Source organism: Colletes latitarsis, chromosome 14 (genome assembly GCF_051014445.1).
Source record: "Colletes latitarsis isolate SP2378_abdomen chromosome 14, iyColLati1, whole genome shotgun sequence".
In the NCBI taxonomy this organism is placed as follows: Eukaryota; Metazoa; Arthropoda; class Insecta; order Hymenoptera; family Colletidae; genus Colletes; species Colletes latitarsis.
In genome coordinates, this window is record NC_135147.1 from 24,022,479 (window position 1) to 24,046,323 (window position 23,845).

General features: G+C 44.9%; 1 protein-coding gene across 4 annotated transcripts in view; it reads right to left on the reverse strand.

Annotated features, from left to right (window-relative positions):
• The window catches only part of Tara (SERTA domain-containing protein 2 taranis), a 49,314-nt gene that overhangs the window by 12,169 nt on the left and 13,300 nt on the right, over window positions 1-23,845 (reverse strand). For 3 of the 4 annotated variants that reach the window (XR_013080989.1, XR_013080988.1, XM_076781251.1), the window contains exon 2: window positions 19,362-19,423. The exons of the other annotated variant lie outside the window; for it this stretch is intronic. Coding sequence is in view for 1 of the 3 variants with exons in the window: in XM_076781251.1 (XP_076637366.1) it covers window positions 19,362-19,409 (48 nt within the window). In the remaining 2 variants the exon portion in view is untranslated. The remainder of the gene's footprint in view (window positions 1-19,361; window positions 19,424-23,845) is intronic. 4 annotated transcript variants of the gene reach the window in all.

Sequence of the window (23,845 nt, forward strand, 5' to 3'; positions counted from 1 at the left end):
TTACTGCAATACGAATAAGGAAAAAGCATGTCCGATACTGCATGATAATATAAATTATAGGAGTCACGATGAGTTGATTGTACAAAAAAGAAAACTACTATATTAAATATAATATCAATACAACATTACCCTGCAATTTAACTTGTCGCTAACATATACGAATAACACGGAAATTAGAAGCAGAAAGAAACATCACAATGAATATATTATCGCCTCGACTGAACAATTTCATGGCAGAATTTCTATAAACAAATTTGCCCCAATTCCTGGTTTATCGTCAAGAATGTGGGTCAATGGAATGAACGTGAGAGAAGTACTAGAACTAGAAAAGATTCATGACGACTGCGCCCGCAATAAGATAATGTTCACCGCGTGAAGCCTATCTGGACGAGCTGCACTATACATACGAGAAGATTAACAAAGCCAACTTTTGCATCATCCTTTGTAAAAGCAGCTAAAAATTTTATCTAGCGCAAAAGGAACTCGAAATATAAGGAAAATCAAGTATTTATAAAAGAATTCAGAAAATATTTATTTCAGTCGATTTTTACGAATCTTTACTGAAAATAAATATTTCTTTAATCGCGAACGGTACAAATTTATTTAGTACAAAGTTCAATTTCGTTTGACCCACGACGAGCAGTAGCGAACACGCGGAGGACGCGAGAAAAGAATCAAAAGTAGAGAAGGTTTGCGGTGGATCCGGCTATGCCTGACGATGAGGTAATGTTTGCTACACGAGTCAAAGCTATCTAGCCAGCCAGGAGAACGAACACACACGAAGCCGCGCTCGAGCCAGTTGGAGCCCCGTAGATAAAACCAGCGACTGTATGGCGTCGTACATTCCTAAGCTATATGCGTGTACGCTAAGCATGCGCGAATACATCGAAATGGTCGTATTCCAAGATCGAATATAATCGAAGAAAAAGACTTTTCAAATCGAATATTCGAGAATATTCGATGCTTACGATAATTCTGCAAGTTGAAGAGAAATAAAACGTTCGAAAATGCTAGTTTACTTGGAGGTTAGTTCGATAACTCGGTCATACCAACTGTAAGAATAGAAACAACTCGGTCAGAGTTCCGAAGTCGCGCGGAGAAAAAAAAAACGGAATACGAAGATTCGACGCATTCAAAGTTCGAACGCGAAAAAAGAAAGAAAGAGATAACGATACGGGTAAAGTCGAGGCGTGAAATAAACTCCGCGATATTACCTCGGTGCTTTCTTTCAAAAGTATCGACATATTGGGAACGACGATCGTTGCATGACGCGTCGCAAAACTCACGGAACCTCTGGTTCCCGTCGAATTTGCAACTGTGTGGCGCGTAAATGCAAACGAGTCGTATCGGTGCGAATTTTCTGCGCCGCTCAGCACCGCAAGAACGACGTCGAGGCGACGTTGATGCCGGCAGTCGGCAGTCATGACAACATGACGTCAACCGGCCGTGTGTTATTTTCGAAAGGGGACTCGAGCGACGCGACGCCTGCCGGCGAGATCGTCAATTACGAAAAACGGCGTCGCACACAACGCTATCGGGCCAAGAAACAACAACGCGGCACGATACAGGCTACCGTGTTAAGATTATCGAGCGTAATTCCGTCGGGAATTTTTAAATAAATCAGCCACAGTTCACGAATTAAACATTTTTCAATTCGAACAAGCCTCGAGCAATATCGATCAATGAGTCTCATTTTTATCCAACGTACTCGTATTATTTATACGTATCGTGTTAGTCTGAATAATTACTCGTGATAAAAGTATGGAGTCATGAGATTTCGATGGTTACGTGTAAGAATTATAGTGAGAATGTTATACCGAAATAAATGGATGTCGTATTAACGAGGAATTATTTGTTCAGATTGCTCGAGTCACGTTGGCTCGTCCGTTTGTACGAGGAAACTTTTCGAAATCGACTGTTTCCCGTTCGATCATAAATTATATAACCGTCGAATTTCATTTCGCGACGTGACGCAAGAACGCCATCGAGCGACGAAATTTCTTCGAACGTTTCGCGCTCGCGATCCTGGAAGCTGGCTGAACGCTGGCTTTAACGGTGTAAAGTCCGCGGCAGATTAGCGGCGCGCTATCTCGTCAAGCGGATAAGATTGTTGGGGAGCAGCCAGTTAGGCTTCAAGGACTTGCGAATTGCGCTCGTAACGGACTTTGAAAAATCCGGTAACGCTTCGGGAAATCCTGCTGCAAGTGTCATTTTAAAAATTTTATCCTTGAATCGCGTTCTACGTAGAAAAATACTATACACCCAATCGATAGAACCAAAATGCAGTTTAATAAACGTTCAACGTGTTACGAAAATTAACACGTCGTTAACTACGTTTGTGTTGTATTAATATTTTTAAATATAATCAACTATTCAATAATCCCCCATACAAATCTATCTATGGTCCCCTTGAGAGCCATGGATGTTAGGTTAAAGGGCACTGGTATATTTATTCGCTCGATAAAGTTTTAAAGTCAATTCTAGTTGAAAAACAAGATCAAGACTATAGTGTGATTCCACCCTTCGGTTATAGAAAAATCAGAAAAGGGAAAAAGAAACGAAACGCGTGCATTCGCGTGTCACGAGACCGAGAGCCAGTATCGCGCCTAATGAAACGAGCCACGCGAGGGGTCAGTTTACGGCCTTTAAGTGGAAAAGAAAACACGAGAAACGGCGATCTACATAACGCTGCCGTAGACCCTCGAGAAAGAATGAGGAATAAGCGTTATCCTGCACTGGTCAGGCGGTGAATTCGTCGATCGTTGGGGAAGCTGGACAAAGAAATAAAGGGTAAAGGCTACCCTCGATGCATCTTCGCGTCGATGACCATTCGAGTTGCGCATTCACTCGCGTAACACCTCCCAAATTACGTGTGTTTAACATTTTTCCTTCAAAAGAAATTTACGTTCCACGAAATTTACGAAACTAGATAGAAATATATAGATGCACACGAATTTCTATTGGTATAATTTATAATACAGAGGCCTTTAATAATAGTTAAGTTTAATGAAATGGAGTGGCTTACAATATTTTTATTATTAATTTATTTTCTCGTCATTAACTGTACTGCATTTAAAAAAAAAATTCAAGAAACTTCTGTCAAACAATCTCAAGCTTCATATTAAATCACTATGATAATAAGGTATTTGACAGCTCCAGTAGTCGAATATATCAATGGGTGTTTCTTTAAAAAGATTCAAAATCTCTGAACTAAAGTGTTGTATTTGATTCTTCTAAAGTAGTATATACGCTGAAACAAAAATAAGGCATTTTTGTAGTTCCACCACAAGCCTTTGTATTGCCTTTGCATTATAGTCCGCTCACTAGTGCCGCATTAACATCGACATACCGCAATGCAACATTTGCAACCGCAAAATGCAGCAACTGGTACGCGTATGGATAATTGTATGTCACGCACAAGCTGTTACAATAAATAAATTCCATAGGGACATGTACAATAATATATATATAGAGAAGTGAGCAAAAGTCGTATACAGACAGAAATATTCTTGAAAAATTGAACAAGCTCGTTATTTTAAATTAATATTAGCCAAAATTCATTTTAGCGTTCCCTTTTCATTAAACGCTACTGCATTTTCTTTCCGGTTTGTAAAATATTTAAAACGTATGATTTTCAATTTTAATTACGGAAGGGGTTGCGGCGTTTAAACGAAAGCAAGGAAAGTCGGGTCTCCTAATTTAAACGAAGTTCAACAAGTTGGGCTCTCGGTTCTCTCCTGTTATCGAGCGATCGAAACGCAGTGAAACATATTTCCAATTAAATCAAACGTATTCGTGTGCCCGCCATTTAAAGTACACAGGGATACGCTATCCCTTATTTTGGTCTATCTTCGATTAAACGTACGGCTGAAACGCACACGACGTGCGTTGCACGTATACAAATTCTTGTGTAAACGTATATAACGCGTATGTGCAACCTTCGCAATAAATACCCTATATACCGTGGCGAGGAGAACCTACGGCGCCGGTCGGTCCTACATTAGGGGATGAATAAAGGAAGGTTTTCGAAAAGGGAGGGTTGCTTCCCCCGTGCAAGCGGTTCTCAGAACCTTTCGCAGCTGTGCTTTGTCGGCACAGCCAGGGAACCGATCATTCCGTTCTAAGAAGGAGCAACAGTTCGCGTTGAGAGCCACTGTGACGTAATCTAGTAGGGCGCGCGGCATCTGCGGTACCCTAAAGGAAGGGTCCCGCACCCCGTACGTTCGGGCGCCGTGGAGAGACAAAGAGAGACGGGGAAAAAGACAGGAAAGAACGCAGAGGGGATGGAAAATTGTGAGAGACGGAGAGAAGCACGAGAAGAGACGGAAATGTAGTTGCCTTCTTAGCGTCGGCCCGTAGAAATAAAGAGATCGAGAAGAACGAAGATGCGATATTTTAGCCCTTGAGGGGACTACGGGCGCCTTAATTGGTCCGAGAGAACGGGCCGGATGCAGTAGCTCGTGTCAGGAACGAACGGAACCGAGTCTCTTCCTTCCACCTCTTCCTCGTCAAATAAATACCTTCGACCGATAGAGGGTGAAAGCGGAGGTGGTGCAATTTTCAAGAGGCACGAGAACCACCGAATCAATTTAAAGAGTCAGATGCTATCGGTGGTGCCAGGAAATATGTTTTCATGCTCGATAGGATACGTTTTTGTTTTATTATATTACGCGATCAAGCCTAGTCTTTGTTTACGAAAATGAAAATTGAATTAAAACGTTGGCTCTGGTCTTTCGAAAATGCAAGGTAAAAAGGGTTATTTTACGTAGAAGAATGAAAAAAGAATACAGATATTGGCGAAGGGCAAGGTTCGGGGAATTGTTATTTTACAATCTAACCTTAAATTATATAACTCGGCCATCGAAATAGTGTCCATTCTTATCGATGATTATCCGAGCGCGAAGAATGGTCACCGAGGTAGAAATCTCCGTCTTTGAACCGTTTGAATCGATAATTACACCTATCGTAAGATACAGTTTTATCTCTTGTTGGTACTCGTAACAGTGTCGAGCATAACCTTATCCGAATCCGTATGACATTTCGAGCACTTTTGGCTATCAGCAGGAAAAAAAACAGGGAGAAAATAAATTGCGAATATAGATTGCTTTTGAGGAAAAAATTTTGAAAGATTTGCTCTTAGATCTGATAATCATTGTTGTTTTGAGAAACACCTTGGAGAGATTATGTACACGTTCGTCGCAGTTTGTGCTTCAACTACAATAAACACAAACACGTCTAACTTAATTGAGAACGTATTCTACAGCATTTTGTTAGATCGATGCCAGGTGATAGAAAATCGAACTCTACGCGTTGAACTTTATTTAACCCATTTACCACGGACGAGTTGACTCGTCATTGGAAAATGTTTCCCCAGATTTAAAGACATTATTCATTGTTTATCGTCGCCTCGACGGTACGATATCTTCAAGTGTTTTTTAATTTGCATTTCGCGTCTCGAATTATATCGTGTCGCGCGATAAAATCAATTTTCATTCCGATTGTTTGCAAACAAACACGTGAAACGAACGCCTCGACTCGAGAATTCATACTTTTCGTTCTACAACCTGACCCAAAAAGAAACGGAAACGAAGGAAACCGGAGTATCTCGATAGGCGAACCGCAAGATGACCATTCCTCGACCGATCGCCTAGCGAAAGTGTTAAAGAAAGGGGGCGATCCAACATTTGCCATCGAAAGAGATAGGCGAGAACATTCACCTGACTCTGGCGCTGTTCGCTGCTCGCTTTTGTTTTAACAAAGATTGTTCACTTTCGAGCTAGGCGGTCCGCGCGGGCCCACGTACAGCTGTAAAACACGCACGTGCACGCACACGTGGGCGGTTACCTTTGTCGTGTGGGAAGAAAGCCGTACAGGGGTGGCGCAAAAAGAGGGGCCATATGGCAGACAACGGATAGCAACCCCTGTGTGTGGGAGCCTCGAGCCGGGAATACGCGTTGCTCTCCCTTCCGCGTGCACTTTTTTCATCCTGCCCTCGGGCTGCTTTTTTTTTTTTAACGCAGCATCTTCCTGCTTACACGCGCGCACAATGCGAGCGTCGATGCATCGTACACACACACACACACAAATGCAAACGTACGCAAACACGGACGCAGCCGTCGATCGACGAAATTGAATCGAAACCGCAGATCGGAGAGAATTCCTTTCGGGGGCTGGCCTCTCAGTTCTCGTTTTTATTCCTAATAATTTCATCGGCATCGATGGGGCTTGACTGATCGTTCGCGACGACAGGCTCGAACGGTGCAATTATCCAGGATTGTTTCCCGCGCGGTTCTCCGCGCCCCGCGGAAAAATGAAACGAACGACACGCGTTTTCCCACGTGACGTTCGTGACATCTACTCGCTTAACCCCTTTCGAAAACGCGATCTTCGTTTCTGAAGCAACTCGTCGCCGTGAATTTACGCGTTACCGCGATCCGTTAAGTGATTTTCATCCGTGCGTGTTTCATTTATCTTTCGCTGATACGATATACCGCTGTACGATCACGCTTGGCTTTTTCATTTTCACAAAATTCCATTTCGCGCTTAACCCCTTGGCGCACGATTTAATGTAATTTTTCACACGTATACTATTTAATTTTGATTAAATTTGAGGAATGGCCACGATAAAGAATTATTAAAAATCAAAAGGAATTTTTAAGAAAAATCGACAGGAAATGTTTCTATAACTTTTTAACAAAGCCTCAATCAACAAATTAGTATCCTTGATTTTCGTCTTATTTCGGTCTCTAGAATCTCCCATTAAAATTTTTACCTAAGCGTGACTGAACACCCTGTATAAGACTTGATGTCCAGTGAATAGCCTCGTGATTGTGATACTTGACATCAAGTCAAGGTGTTAGGTATGTATTTTTTAATGTTTAGAATTTGCAAAACTGTACGTAACTAAATTCAAATTCTTCCTCCGCAACGGAAGATTGTCGCGTTCGAACGAAGGTAACGAGAAGCAAAGGGATGAAGCAAGACGCAATCGTGCGAGGAAACGCGAACCGGGAGTCGCACACGGGTGAAACCTGTTCGCACAGACGAGTGGGCGCGTGGTCTGAAGTTTACGAGGTGGCCATCGTAGGACACTCAAAGAAGGAGAGAATAAGATGGTTAGGTGGTCGCAGGTGCCTCCACCAGCCACGGTAAATAATACATACAGACACGGTCTGTACCGTGCCCTGACGAGTGGGCCGGTCGCAAGGTGTATTCGACGCGAGCGACAAACAGGCAAGTTTCGCGTCACGAATTCCGTGCGGTCGCACGTACGACGACGAATCGGGGAAATCGACCCTCAGAGTTCAGATTCGTTGATCAGAATTTTTGGAAAATGTATTACTTTAAATGTCATCGAACTTGGTCGTCGCTCGAATAGAAAAATTGTTTCGAAAGCAGGAATCGACACAACCGTGTTTCGTTAAACCCGTTTTACCGACTTTTTGCGATCCATATTGCGACCATTTTGCGCCCGGTGATAACGCACCACCGGGAATTCCATTTACGACCGCGGAGAAGCACCTGATCCCTCGATTGATTCGAATTGCCCGCACGAAGACGAGGATATCGACGATCGTACTGGTATATGTAGTACTCCATAGACCACGCGTCGTTGTTCCCCGGGTTGCAAGTGACGATTCAGCACGCAACCTACCCTCTCGGTTCCCGATACAAGGGAAAGGAGCATCGACGGGTAGGCAAGTGGCGAGACTCGATGAACGGATATCAGCAATAAGATCCTCTAATTAATTTTCCGTCGTACTTATCTCTCGACTGGCCAACTTGTCGATAAGGTTTCACCCAATTCCGGACAGACGTCTTCGAAACAACGCTATCAGGGAGTTAAATCCACCTCTGTTTATAGCCAATTTATAGAGAACAACGAAGATCGTGCCAGTTCGCGTCCCTTCGAAGAATACAGTGCAATCGCGTCGCGTGGAACCTGTTGCTGAAAGGGACGTTTAACGTTAATCAAGGCTCCCGGCGCAACCCCCAACTTCTTAATCCAAGGGAGACTTCATAACCCGAAAACCCAGTGCGCCGTCACGAAATTTACGACCCGACTCCACGAACAGCGTTCCCCCGTTACGCGGGGTTCCGGGGCAAGAAACTCCCCCAAAAAATGTGCCTGCCACGGAACCGTGCCCGCGCCCATTTGCGAGGAGGACCCCGTATACCTGGACCCAGGTAGAAAATGCTGATCGCCGTCGTGCGCGGCCAGGATGGGCTCGATGTTGCGCCTTGACGAGGGTCGGACGTCGGGCCACATCAGGGGGATCCTCTGAAAGGTTCCCTTCGACCTGACCGGCCGCCAGTGGTTCTCATAGTCGCCACGTTAAAATACCCCGCGTCGTAAGTGATCGACAATTTGAGCGCGCGACGCCAATTTGTTTCTTTTTCGACGTTCCGAGTAATCCGCTGGTCCCGGAGTTCTTTAACCTTTCGAAAACGAAGCCGAGCGCGTCGTGGAAAAAGGGGCTGCTCGCTGCGTATCCTTTCTAGTTTCTCCCCCGAAATGTTATCGATCCTCTGCTGGGGGCAACCAGCAACTCGAGGGAGTAACTCGATTCGTCGATAACGCGAGAGATGAATCACGACCTCTTTTCTCGTTGGGGTACGTTTTTTCCCCCGATTCGCGAGATTCCTAAGTCCTAAACCTCGCGAAGATCGAGGTTTACGAGACTGCCAGAATACTTTCGCGGATGGGGGGAAGAACGACGTTTGGCACAATTCGCCGGGCTAACAGTATATCCTGGGCGTGTCGTGAATCGCGAAGGATCGGGTCATGCACGCTGGCTCACGCAGCGTGGGACTTATCTAGACGCGAGTAACGGGGATTAGAGCACGCTATTATCGATGGCTCGTAACGAGCGAATCATCGCCCCCGTTCGTCGTTAGATAAGATTATTCTATCGTTTCTTTAATTTCTGACGAGTCTATGGAACCGAGTTCGAGAGATCGAAACAACGGGAACGTTGGAAACTGAAGCTTCGTGAACCAAGAACCATGACTAGTCGCGTGCTCGTCACGAAGTAACGACAGCGTTCGGGGAACCGAGTCATCGAAGTATAAACGAGTTTATCTTCGAAGAACCCGACGACACCAATGATATTCTGTATTCGTGGTTTGGATACTGTTTGAGAAACAGTGACAATTTCATTTTTCATTCGCTCAACTCAACATAGCACAAATCGTGAAGCGAGACGTTTGGTGACCAGCATCCATTTTGGTTCACGAATTTGAACCAACCTTTCGATCGTTATATACAATGCTCCTATTCGAATTATCTTTACCCAAAATCGTAACTATTATTTGTCCCGTGTTACTAATTACCCCTTTCGAATGGTAACTAAAATTCCATCGTAGACAATGGTTCTAGAATTTCGACGATGAATCGAAGGCTACGGAATTCTCGCTACATCCAAGCCTCGTCTGACGGGGCTTCGGGGCCCTGGGTCTGTCCCCGAGTAGCCGAAGCTTCGGAACTGCGGCCCTTATTGTTGGATTCGGGGTAGGACAGCCCGTATACCCTCCGCCGTGGAGAGAAACGAGGGTTGGAACCTTTTATGCCGAAGGGTCGCCAGTCGGCTATCGGCCCCGGCTCCTTTTGTCTGGCTTGTCGAAGCGACAACGGAGAAATCCCCCCTCGTCAAGCAGACGGACGGTCATACCGTGCGCGTTTGCCTGCCCTGCCTGTCCTATGACTGACGACAGCAGGCCTACGTGTATTCCGCGAGCTACCGACGCGCAGGAAACCAACTTTTACCCGACGCGTAGTGGAAGAGAGCGGAACTACGCCGGGACGCGTACTTTCCCCTGAAAACCTTTGCCTAGAAACCGGGGCCGAAGACAGTCAAATTTTTCTGCATTCGAATATTCCGATACTACGAGAATTAATTCATAATTAAGCTCTCCCATACTATAAAAGATAAGAACGTAACCTCTAAACATTTTATCAAATAACTGTTATTTTTCAGTATATTCAGCCATATAATAGGCATACTGTAATAACAATTAAGAAATAAGGAACTAGTGCGTGTCACAAATTCAATAAGACATATAACAAATCCTGCAATTGTTATTTTAAAGCATAGAGCAAGATATCGTGCTCCGCCATGTAGATACTAACGTGGGACGCAAACGAACGCTCTATTCGAATGCGTTTTCTACCGATGACGCGACGTAATATTTATATATATAATATCACGAGAACATTTAAGCAGCGCAAATATATGGATAGTTTGTTAGTTGGAAAACGTGTAAAATATTGGAATATCGAAGAGAGCCTACTTGGAGCAAGAAAATATTTTAGTAAATGGCGTAGCAAGGTGCGAGAACCGAGCCTGCGGCTCATCAACGCCGTCACGTCCTCGTCGCGCAAGTAGTCCCTCTTACCGATGCTGGAACCAAGTGGAAGAGTTTACTGTTAGACGGTAGACGTACATAACTTATACGCCGCCGGAGCAAAAGCTAGGATCGGTACGGTGGCCAAGCAGCCAACCAGCAACACGGCAGCAGCCACCATCGCGCGTTCACCAGGCTAGAGATGCTAGGCCAACAGGGCCGGGCCGGTTGGGTGTTGGTGAAAGGTGTGGCCGCGTTGGCTACACAAGAAAACGAGAATGCAATATTCCGGAGCCGTTCGTACGCGATATTCGCCAACAAATACGCGTAGCAGAAACACAGAGAAACCGTCTCTCTCGAGGCTTCGGGCGTAATCGTTCTCATCCTGGTGGTTGATTGCTGGTACTTCTTCGAGCCGATGGTCGAACATGTAAAGAAGGGAGAGACAGAGAGAAAGAGAGGCAGGAAAAGATGTCGGTCGAAAGAACGACTCGGTTATACAGGTGGTCGAAGCGAGAACGATCGAAGGAGTACCGCTTAATGGGATTCAACGACCTCTCGTGCCCGTGTACAGACACCAAGTGTCATCCTTCTGGTCCTTACGGAAGGATCTGGTGTTTTCTTCGATTCACGGAACGATGATTTACAAGTCGATTTGCAAGTCGATCCTCGAACAACATTCGCGGCGTTTCGTCGCGGTCGATCGAAACGAAAGGTCGAGTTTGGTCGTTCGGGTGCCCGATAATCTAACGAAATTGTTCAAACACGCGAATCCCTCGTTATTGCCGCTAATAGAAAGTCGCGAATGTTCTTTTTCCCCCCCGCGACGTGTGAGCTGTTATCTCTTTTCTTCGCGTCTAACAACGCCGTGAGAACGATTTATGCTGGCCGATGTGTCTTCTCTTCACGGCGCGTCATTGTTGGATTATTTTGGAAAATAGATGCAGACCGTTCGCGCGATAAATTCCTGCAAAAGGAGGAAGAACAGCTATGAAGAATATTCGCCTGTAGCGGTACTGTCCTTGCACGATCGCTTCGAGCAATACCAGCCCCGGCCAGTAACTGTTCTCCCGTATCCTGCCTCGGCTATTCCTAGCTCGGTCTCAAGCGAAATACAACTACATTAAGCAGATTATATGATATTGAAAATTACGAAGAATGAATAAACGTTCTACAAAGCCCTTATCGATACCGACCTATTGCATTCGTTAATCGGAAATTTACAAAATTGTTATTCAATATATTAAAACAATGTTACTTAAGTGAGAAATAAAATAAAGGATCGAACGATTTTGTTTGATTTCGGGTCACGTACGCGCGAAAACGGTCTGCAACTTGTTTCGAGTAAGTCGAGAATGTAAATAAAAGAAACCGAGCAACCCTTACAGGTGTCCAGATTGTTCGTAACAGACCGACCTAGTCCTGTTGCATATTGATTTGTGACAAGTGTAAAGCCAGTTCCACTGTTACTTCGTGACACCAAAGTCGAGAATTATATTTACGTAGAACACAGATAACATCGTGTACACCGACAATATGAAGTTCTACGAAATTACGTTAAGCATAAAGAGAGGCATTAGTCTGACAAAGAGACTGTAACGTACGCTTCAATTTTCTGAGATTTTATTATTTATGTAGTGTGGAAATAATTATGAATCGTACGAATCTAAAACTCTCAAAAATATTTTGGTGTTTCTTATTGCGATCGATGATCCATTCGAAACATATTTATTTATAGAAATACAGTAATTTTAAAGAAAAGCATCTGCATAATGACCACATTGAAGACACTTTCGATCTACGAATGTTTTAAAGAATCCGGTCGAATTCGAAAAACAGTTTCGATGCATATTTCGTAAACTTCTTTGTCCAAGTCCAATACAGTGAAATTCAACTGCGCCGAAAATCGCTTGCATAAGCCAGACACTCGCCACGAGCGAATCGAAGAACTCGACACTGCATCGAGCGCGAGTATTCGTTGTCAGCACGTCTGCAACAGTCGGTGATCGTCGTGTAAAATCTGATCGCTGGCACGAGGATTAAAAACCGAAAGCAGAATAACAGAATCGCTACCGGAGAACTCTAAAACGAGCGATAAACGTAAAAAACAGCATTGTTGTTCCGGTGAAATTCCGAAAATTGTCGTGCGTGTATTCCACACATTTAAATTTAAATGCGAATTTACATTATACGAAATTTCGTTGTTCAAACGTTCAAGCTGAACACTATTCAAAATATTCAAATATCAAAGTATTTAAATAATTTTAATAAATTTAATCTTAGCCCTACTTAAAATGTGGGCCCTGATTGAACCAAACCCTCGCGCTTTCACCAGAAGCAGCAACGCGCTTAAGGGTCGATTTCGCTGGCTCTGTTGGGCAACCCGCGGAGTGCCTTGAAACGGTTGCATCGTTTTGAGAAAGGCAACTCGCGCGCGTCAAGTGATCGGAAATCATCGAAACATCCGGCAATATCATAGTATACGCGTAGCATCGAATTTACGAGTGTCAGCCGTGGCGCGCTGACGAAACAGGGAGCAAGCAAAACAACAAGGCGACGGCGATACGAAAATAAAATCCATCCCGGCGCTCCACGACGCTTGCGACCCGCTCCGACGGCGCAGCCAAGGTTACGTACGACGAAGCAACGAGTCTCCTCGTGAAAGTCAAATTTGTAAAGCCCGTGCACACAAGAGAGCGCACGTTCGCCAGCGAGAACGTGTGCACGCGACCCCAGCGCCAGCTAGCGGCGTGTGACCCGCCGTCGTTTTTTCGACGCCGCGACGAAGCAACGCGCCGCCGCCGTTCCCTCAAGGCTGCGCCGTTACGGCTGACGTCTTTCGCCGGTGGCCCATTGCTCGATCCCGACGTCGGATCGCAATTAGCGATGGAACTTGTATGGGTGACGGCAAGAGCATGCGTCGCACGATTTCTACGTGGAAAAAAGTACCCGCTGGCTTTGATCGGTCATCACGGAATATCGAGTTATTTTGGACGATACACGGACAGATATGAATTCGTATATAATAACAGCGTGCCAAACGCGAGACTAAACTGCTTTCGATAACGGACTACTTTTGGCTTCTTTTTATCGCTTTTATTACGATAATGTTGCGTATCGACGCGACGCGAGTATTGCACGATGAGACATAGTGGCATGAAACATCATCGAATGCTAGTGCGATAGCGTCGGTACAACATAGAAAATTGTCTTTTACTTTAATAGAACAAAATTTAATGCGAAGTATAATACCGAGTCTTCCCCTGAAAGCAAATTAGATATCACGTTTGCGTTCGAGTCTTAATTTTTTGATAATGGCATTTTGCGCTCAAGGCTGTATCGCAACAACGCCGGGCTGTTGTCGATATCACTAAAGCGGCTTAGCACTCGATGATCCGACGACCGGCAAAGCAGTAACGACAAGAAGACAGCAGTAAACGCTACGTAGACGACGAAGACGCCGAGGACTGGCTTTATCCCGCTGCTGCTGTTACTGTTATTTTTAACTCGACGCCGACGCGTCGAGTCCGTAGTCTAAAACCGTCTACCCTCCTACCTCCCTGTACACCGCCAGATCGAGTAACGAGATTCTCTTTTCTACTTCTTCTTCATCTTGGTCTCCTACTCAACTTGCACATTACGAAGGGTAGTCAACGAAATTGATGTCGAATATTACTTTCCAGTTTCAGGATTATAAAATACTCCCGATAACAACTACGATTATATTTACAGTATAATTATAAAGAAAATAAGATACAAAATCTGTTTCTTTGAACTACGTATGTAAGTAGTTACGATTTCACAAAATTTATGTCAACGATTGTACGAGGTACTTCGTTGGTTTAAATTTCGATTAAAATTCTTTCATTTTATTTGTTCATTTGCGTTGAAAATATGCATAAGAAGTTTTCGATCTTCAATTTCGCACTGACTAATCGCGAGAAAAATAAGCGCGCATAGAAAGTTATTACGCCTATAGGAATTTATCTGAAAAGATTGACTAACGTTCGTAACAAAAGAGAGCCGTAAGTAGAGGAAAATTTGTTTCGAAACCCAGTTTTCCCGCCAGTCGATCCGACAACGCTGCGTAATCACAGAAAACCAAGAAAGAACGAGACAGTCTGATACTGGGAGGAAAGAAGAGGGAGAGGGGACGAGAAAGAGAGACCTCGAAACGTGGCAACGCAGCGCCAATGCGTTGTAGACTCGGTTACGTACTGATACCCACGCTCGGAGGTCTCGCGCGATGTCGCTCTTGTGCCGAGCAAAATACCTCTACACGAACTTTCTACTAGCTAGAATGGGGTTGTCAACGCAACAATCGTACAACACATCGAGGGTGGAAGTTTATCTTCTATTTAATCCAGATGCAATGTTTCTTTACCTTTTAAATATTATTATAAACAGAAATATTAAGTAAATACTACATGAAATAATATTTCACGATACTCGTCGAGTAAAGTAAAACATTGTTCGATGAATTATTTAAATTACGAGATGCGGTCATATTTTCTTTCATGTTTCGTTTCATAGGAATATTTTGGTCTCGAAGTCAGCGCCCAACTAGAAATAAATTAATTTTACGAAGTCTTAACCAGTCAATTAAAGTTTTTGGGTTTGCTCTTTGCTTTAGCATTCAAATTTTCGTTCATTTAAATGAAAATTTCCCCGTTAGTCGCGAAGCGAAATACTTTTCTTGGAAAACATTCTCGGTTAAAATTTGAAAGGCTCTATAGCCCCGCGTGTACCGCCGTTTCTTCGATGTTGGTTGGGGCAACTTTCTAGTTTAGCTGACGTGTGGCGCGCGCGTACGTGTCTGGTGTGTTGCTCACAGTTGTAGCAACATATGCGTGCGTGTTTTGTCGTGTGCGTGCGACCGTGTGAGTATGTGTTTCTCTTTCTCTCTTCGCGCGCGCGTGCACTCCCTCGAGCGTGTGGAGGAAAACTGGTTCCAGGAGAATAGAGTAACTGCGCCTTACCAGCAACAGCACGAGGAACGAAAGCCCCGACACCCTCGCGCGTGAGTTTAACCTCGTACCCGTATATACCATGATCCTTTCCACTCGTGAATATTTGGAACGTCTGCAAGGACGTACCGCAAGGTGCCTTTCAACAACGGAGCCGTACTGAACTTCCTAGCAACACCGGGTTTCTCTTCGAGTGCATAGGCTCGCGAAAGAAATGCGTGCATTTATATAATTACTGTAGGTAGAGAATATTTCTCATTTTAATAGATGTCGTAAAACCAAAATGGAGTATTCGACTTGTATTTCCGACTTAAAACAGTAAACGCGAGTAGAATTAAATAATGTTGGATCTTTTACTCCGTTTCGTATTCGTTTCACATTGAAATATAAATTCTTAAGTTTATTCTTTTGCGTGTGTTCATTTTTCCGTTCAGCGCGTCAAAAGCAGATATTTCAACAAATCTAGGCGGCCATCATCGTTGTGGTTCTCGAAGTAAATTAAAAACGCGCGTGAGCGGTCAAGACTTCAATAGATGAGACTGTTTTACCGGCGGAGTTTATTTTCTATTATCAAGTATTAAATAGCGAAGTATTCCTTTCTTTTTGCCATACACAACCGTTTTATTTTTCGTCTCTTTTTCTCTATCTCTCCGCTTAGACGTGTATACGCGTATAACATACGTCACTATATATTATACATATATATATATATATATATATAGCAACATTCACACAAAGCGGCGGTGCTCTGTCCGTAATATACGTATCCTCGTTTGACTTTGGGGTAGTTTTACCCTCACGGGCGGGCAACGGGTTGATTGCACTGGCGGCCCCGCGTTTGGCAGCCTTCTCGCTCGCTCTTCTCTTTTTGTCTCTCCGTCTCATTCCCTCTAACGATCACCCTCTCGCTTCCCTTCCCTATTCCTTCCTGTTTTACTCTCGTGTTTCAGTACCGTTTTCTCGCTCTCTCATCCTGTCGCACTCACGGTACTGCCGTCTCTGTCTCGCCTCTTTTTCTGCCTCTCCGTCGACCGTCCTTTCCCTCCCTCTATTTCTGTCGCTTCCCCCACTCGCGCTCTGACGCTGTTTCCCCTCTCGTTCTCGCTGACGAGCGAGCAAGCGAGCGAGGGGGTAGTACGAGTGGAGGTTTCCATGGCAACGCCCCATACGCGAGCAATACGTCTCTCTTTGTCCGACACGCTCTGCGTCCATCTTCCCCTCCAAGCCACCCCACTGTTTCTCTCTTGCGCCTCGTACAGCGCAACTTGCACTCTCTCCTTCTCCCTTCCCCTCTCTTGTTTCATTCGTTTTCTCTCTTTCGCGCACGAACACACACAGCCACGCTATTTTCCCTCCTCGTCTCTCCAACGCGTACTGCGTACAGGCTCGTTCACACACGACCGGCGAGTCCGTACGATATCGAGGCTTCTCGAGGAGGACGAATAACGGACGCTCTCGAAACGAGGATTCCGCGGTGGGCGAAATCGTCGTCGGTGCCGCGTGCAAAATTGCAGAAAATGATGGAAGAACGTTAATGGATCCAACGGCGGGCACCGTGATAACAAAATCGGCAGAGATTCTTTCCTCGTAATATTTTTTTTTTTCACTCGACGATAGTGGGCGTGGCAATATATAATATTAGAGTGGTCGTCGAACGGAAGATCGATTATTCTTAATGACTTCGAAGTAATGAGTCGTTATCTCGCGTTTCTCCGTATCACAGAAAAATAACGCAAATTACTCCTGGTTAACGTAAAATACCCGAATCGTGAATATTCTCGGGACCGAATCTTTATCATTGTATGTACGTTCGTATATAAATAGCAAGTACAATGTCGCGGCTCTAACGATAATAATTTCACGGAATAAGCACGTCACAAAAAGCGGGAACGGCGGTTTCTGAACGGTGCGGTATAACGCTCTGCTCTCTGTCTCCCCTCGACGTATAGATTTTCCGTTGTGGCTGAAGCACGGTTGGGTTTTCAGGGAAGTTCGGTTCGAGGAGAGGGGGAACTCTGAAAAACGCACCTTTCTGAAACCGTCAGAGCGGGCGGGAAGAGCGAGAGAAGCGTCACGAAGAAGGAGACCGTGCCGATAGCGTAAAATGAGCGCGTGTTCATGTAATGTCCGTTGCGTAGGTGTTTCGCAAAAGTTTCCTTTTGCCCATAGGCGAACCTCGTTAAAGAACTCTTTCTGGAAAGTTGCTAATTCCTGTCTTAATTTATTTTATAATGGAACGCGGGACAGCCCAGACTTGCTTTCATCGACGGGAACGCGCGAAATCGCGTAAATCTGTATGCTTTTCGCTTACTCGAGCTGGGGCTCATTCACTTTGCGGACCGCGGTCTGAATGACAGTGGTGTTTTTTTTTTTTTTTTTCGTCGGCGTTCTAATTTAAATGATTTTAGACAGGTGAAACACGGCGAAGTACGGATGAATGGCGCGGTGTCGCGCGATGCCTTGAGGGTAATTATTACCGGTGAGCGTAGGGACCATGTCGGCAATTAGAGGGACCGCCTCTAGTCGCGGTGAATCCAACAGTAAGCGCCATTAAGCAAATAACCGCGAGGCTACCACTCGTTACTGGCCGGTTTCGGCTGTCAGAATGCATCCTCGGCAGGTCACTTTATGCTAGCTTTGGGACCATTTGTCAAATTTTTCTTTATTTGATACTCGGTGAATGCGATTCGAATATTATTTAAATATTATTCGAGTTCTATGATATGGACTACAAAACAAGTACTTCAAATTATTGTCCAAACCTTATATTAATTTGAGATATTTAGTACGATATTTCTACTTCGATAGACGAAATCAAACGTGTTTTCGATTGCAAGCTGCTTCCAGCTCTTTGGAAACTCAGTGAAAGCAGTAACACGGTATTTAACCCTTTCGAGACGGAATTTTATTTTGTTTCATGAATATTATTTCATAATACTGTATTCATTTTCATTGCACTTTCAAACATGGGACATATCGTCCTACTAGTCTTTTGTACTTGGACAATATATCTCACGTTTGATTACTGCGAAGCAATTATGTACACAAATCTGGCAAAATAAGATTTATTCATGTTACAGGTTATAGATAATATAGAACACAGTGAAATAGTTCATGCACAGGGCGTCAATACAAGTTTTGTAAACGATTCGTGTACGTTTTTCGATTTTATTTTAAACGTGGTTCTTTGTCTCTTTGATGGCCGTCCAGATCTTGAACATCTTTTTAGACTCGCATTCTGTCTATCATGTTCAATAAGGTCTTCGGCTAAAAATTGCAAAACTATTGTTAACAACTAGGTGAACACTAATTATAGTACATACTTCAATATACGAAACAAATGAGATCGATATAGATAGACTAAATATTCAGAAATTACCGATACGTTGTAACAGACAAATGCGTTTATTAGAGGCGATAGGTACAAAAGACTAATTTCACGGACATAGTTGAATCCGTGAGAATGCAGAAGAAAATTTCCCCGGATCCAGATCACCTCGAAAGGCTCAAAACCCACAGAGGAGCTTTCGTACCTGGTTCGAGGTGACCAAGTCAACTTGGCGATAATTCGCACCAATCGAGACTTCGAAAATCGCCGTAGAACGCGAGAGCCGTGGTATTCTTGCGTGGCGAGAGAAGCGAGAAAAAGACAGGGCGAGAGAGCTCGGGCGTCGTGGAAGGGAAAATGAGAAAGAAGAGAGCGAGATCGTACGATCCACGAGGAAGACGAAGGTATCAGTTACGTCCGTGTGAAACTGGTTTGGAAGGATGTGACGCGCGTGCACGCATGCACGCAGCTCACGCACACTCGCGCGGATTGTACACCTTGAAAATTCTTTTGGCGCGCGAGGAATAGCTCCGAAGGATCTTATTATAGAAAGCTCATTTTCGAAGAAATTTATCCCGTCACTCGGCAAAATATGACGAATAGTTCTTCGATGAGACGAAACGATAATCGAGCACGAAATGCACCGCGAATTTTATCTTATCCTTTAAAAGAACTAATTATTTCTCGGTTATTTGTACGTCCATGAATTAAATAGTACTCACTCTAAACAATAAGGGGCTGATTCTGCGGGGCTTATTAGATGTCCTCATAAGAAAACATCATCCTGGAAAATTTCAATTTGGATGGTGCATGGTCGTTGAAAAACTTTTTACTCGTGTTTGTATTAGTCGAAGCAATGTATATTTGGGCTGATGAGAATACACACGGTTAATTATATACCTCGACGTAATTTACGTCATCGTGCAAGTTTATACTTTGAAAAGAACCTGCAGCTGCAAGGTGGAAAAGTTCAGTTCAAAATATACAATGCCTGGTTCGACTAATATAAACGACTGTTAAATTTCCTCAACGAAATTACAGAAATTGTTCTTCATTGGGGGTTTTTTTACTCGTGCAACGATTAGTAATGTTCTTAATTTTTGGGTTTTGAAATTTGACTCGTTTTAAGTGTACTAGTAAAACCTTAAACATTAAGAAAACGCAACAAAAAGAGACAGATCCTCGTACAAAGGAATTTCATACTATGTTTTCGATTTATTGTTTAGCACGAAATGACTTCTCTCGCTCGTTGCATGTCACGCTGTATATCGCAATGAAAGCATCTCGTACGGGATAATTCTAGCATTAAACTCGCAAAAGATACATACGCAAACACGTTGCAATAGTATCCAAGACCTACCCTCCGACGGAAATTAGAGACCGTGAAATTAGCGTATAGCAGGTGAAACGGTACCAAGATAAACTACATTGTCCAGTGACAAATGCACGGGCACGGACAATTGAAAACCGGGTGTCGCGGCCGTCCGACCAATTCAAAAATTCGAAAACACAATACGACGGGCCGTACACATATGTGTACCCATCTCTGTCTACCGACGACCTTCCTCCTATCAGATTATCGTGTTGTCTGAAAAGAGCCTGAAATTCGTTGAAGCGTCGGTAATGGCATAAACTGTATACTTCATGTTCAGCGACTTCTCTCGCGCGATATATCCAGCTCATTCTGAAATACAGCTGTACGGCCGAGTACGTACGGCGCACATGCACGCCCACACAAGTGCTGTCTGTCCGTGTGTCGTACATACGGCGCACACGCGAGGGATTCTGTATCCCCGTGTACATACAGCGGGGATATATGCGAGTATATATGTGCACACCTATATGTACATACATATAGATCTATATATGTAGGTACATATATACGTATATATATATAGGGATATGTACGTAGCACGTAGCCATAGTTCGGCACGGCGTGTATAAGGGTTAGGGGCGTGGTGGTATGGGGGAAAGAAAGGGAGAGGCGAAGCGTTGGGGGCAATGGGAGTTGGGTGGACTGAAGGGGAAGGGGGTGGTGGAGGGTTGACGGATAAGGGGAAGTAGGGGGAGAGGCAGAGAGAAGGGGTGGATGGGTGGCGGTCGGGCAGATTGGGGATGGCGCCCGTTCGATAGTGAGCGCACGTGGCCGTGCTTCTCGCAGCCGCCGTCGTGGCGCCAACGTCCTATTAACCCTCCACCCATCCGCCCACGCGGCGCACACCAATATCTACACCCTTCTGCCTTCCTCCATCCCCACCATCCGCCTCGTCGAACCACCACCACCAACCACCCTCACCATTACCAGTCGAGAATTTGTACCGTCGATTCGCGCAGGCGTCTAACTTACTTAAAGGACACTGACTCTGGGGTGGCGGTGGTGGGGCTCTTTTTTTGGAGGGGACAAGAGGGAGGGAGGGAGGGAGGCGAGAGGGTGGGAGGAGATCAGCGAAAATAACGCTGAACAATTTCGGGAGGCACTATGAGTTTCAGACATCGGGGGAGAATGTCTGGTTATTTTCAAGGTGGATGAACGTATTTTGATGATTTTATGCGCCGTCCGGCGGGGGAGCGATTTTTCGACCAGAAACTGAATACGGTATACATGTTCATTCAGACGATCGAAGAGCGTTCTGAGTGCATCGTAATTGGCGGGTTGTTTCGCAAAAAAAAAAAGAGAATAAAAATCTGGAAGTGACGTCGCGTCCCGCCAAACGAGATAAATCGTTGCCAGTGAAGGGAAGCGGCGGCGTTTGCTCGCGAGAAGAGATTATGCAATTTTATTGCATTTTCTTCCTGGATGACGTGCCGCGAGAAAAAAAAACAACACTAGAAGCGCATAGAGGCGTGCGCGTGAATTTAGACAGCATTGTCTATTACTTAACGGCACTCGGAATAGTACACGTTTTATCTTCCGTGTTACAAATGTCTTCTACGTATTAATATTTCTATTACGACTTCGTAGGAATCTCAAAAATGAAATAGAAAATTAAGATTCTATTCTCTTAGTTGTATCCTCGAAAAAAAAAATCTCCTGTAAAATGAATCCGATCTTTTAACTTTACCAGCCGCGTCTATATCCGTTACATTAAAAATCTCGAAGCGTTTGCACGTCGACCAGTGTTACGTAATCTCAATTTCCCCGTGCCCCGCTGTTCCCGCTTGGCCACGTAACTGCTGCTACACGCTACTCGAACTTCGAAAAAAGACCGTTCCGCGTGGCAGCAGGTTTTCTCGAGGATCGATGCGAAGCGTTATCGAACGAGTGACCTGAGACAGTGTTGCGCGCCCTTTCGAAAACGACATTGATGACGACGCCGACGACGTACAGTCGGCAACGTCAACGACGATGTGGAAAGCCTGATTGCGTAACCTCGAACACAGTTGAAAGCACGTTGCCCGTGGTAGTATCCCACCAGCGCTACTCGGCGCAAACTATGTGGATGTAGCCTCGTTACGCGATAAGGGGTTCCTCGTGTGGGTGGAACAGCGAGCAATATACGCGATTAAATTTTGTGTTTCGGGCAGAAGCCGTGCGATTCCAGACGGAACGTTCCACGGAGCTGTTTAAAAATGGTCAATTTTCTTTATTTACGCCGATCGAAGATAAATACGAACTAAATTCGAACGATTACTATTGTTTTCGCTTCGCGCGACCCTCCACCGATAGAAACGAGCATTCCATGCGGGTTGGCGAAGTTACGGTAGACTTTTGAGACGTCTCTCGCGAACAGAGTCGAAGGGGAACAAAGAGGGGGTAGATAAGCATGCACGCGGGAGTCAAAAAGAGAGCATGAGCGCGTGAGTCGTGCGTCGAGAGGAATTCTTGCGCAAGTATCCGGGTATTTACGCGCGAGACGAGCTCGCGGTGTGTGTGTGTGGCACTCGCGATCATGTACGCGGTCGCGTGTGTCCGTGACGTGCACCGTAATGTGCTGCCACCTGCAAGAGAGCGCGCGAACTATCGCATGTGGTTGGCCTTTCGCACGCGATAGAGATCCAGTTGCGTGTGTTACAACGCGAGAGGTTGTTTCGGATCTTGCTGGCGCACAACCTTCGATAAATACGCGTCTGAGAAACGACAAGACTCAACGATCATCGAACGATAATGCCAACTGCACTGCCTATGTTTCCAGCAATGTAGCTCGTAATGATGCAATTGCTACTAAATCATCGAGTAGCAATTCTGTTTTTATAGGCTTTCGATATCGTACAAGGTTGCTGTTAACTTGCACCAATTGCATTCCCAAATTTTAAGACTACCGTCCGGACGGTGTTGCACGTGCAGCACAGTGACTTGCTTTGCACCGAACGTTCACACAGATCGTATCAAATTTACGAGAATATACAAGGGCGTTTAATAAAGGAAATATTTTGTTTCGATACGACTTCTTTGAACGCATCGTACCAACCTCGTACACGTACGAAAAGTACGGTGAAAACTAGCTCGGTGTATGGACGGAGCAGCGCGGAGGCTTGCTGGCGGCACGAGGGTCGCCGCTGGAATGCATTTATTGCTGAATGGAGAGTTCGTATCTTCTCCGTCCGTGCAGTCTCTTTTTACCGTCTCCGTCGCACCCACGCGGCTACCTCAAATTTACATATGATAAACAGACCAACCCCCCTCTCGCTCGTCCGCGCTTATCCCCCCTTCCCCTTCTACTTCATATGTACAGACATAACTATATCTCCGAAGGGGGTACTTGTTCCTGTTCGTACATGCACTTGGCAAGAGGGCGGTGCCACCTGTGTGTAGGCGCGTGAATTTACAGTTGGCCAGAACGTCAAGGGGGGGAGGCTGGTCGGAGGGATACGCAGGGGGAAACGAGGGATAACCTGAACCACGTGGCGATCTATTTGTCATGCGAAAGCGGCCACCGTTGGATGAAGTTAGGTCGACGATGCGTCTTCGTCCGGCTACGTAAAATATGAAACACGGAGCGAAATTCGAACGCGAACCGGACCGAAATGATCTCGATCGGGGGAGCAGGATGTAACGGGAACGATTCTTTCGCATCGTCGATCGCTAGATATCTTTCAAAATGCCAGACTCGATGAAACTGAAGGTTTAACGTCTATTTTTGTTGGCGTCTATACCAAACACTTTTCACTCGTTTACCACCCATATACCTCGATACATATTGATCTCCCGTGGCATTTCACTCGATCCCAACTACTATTGAGAGACAAGATGTTGAGACCACTACCC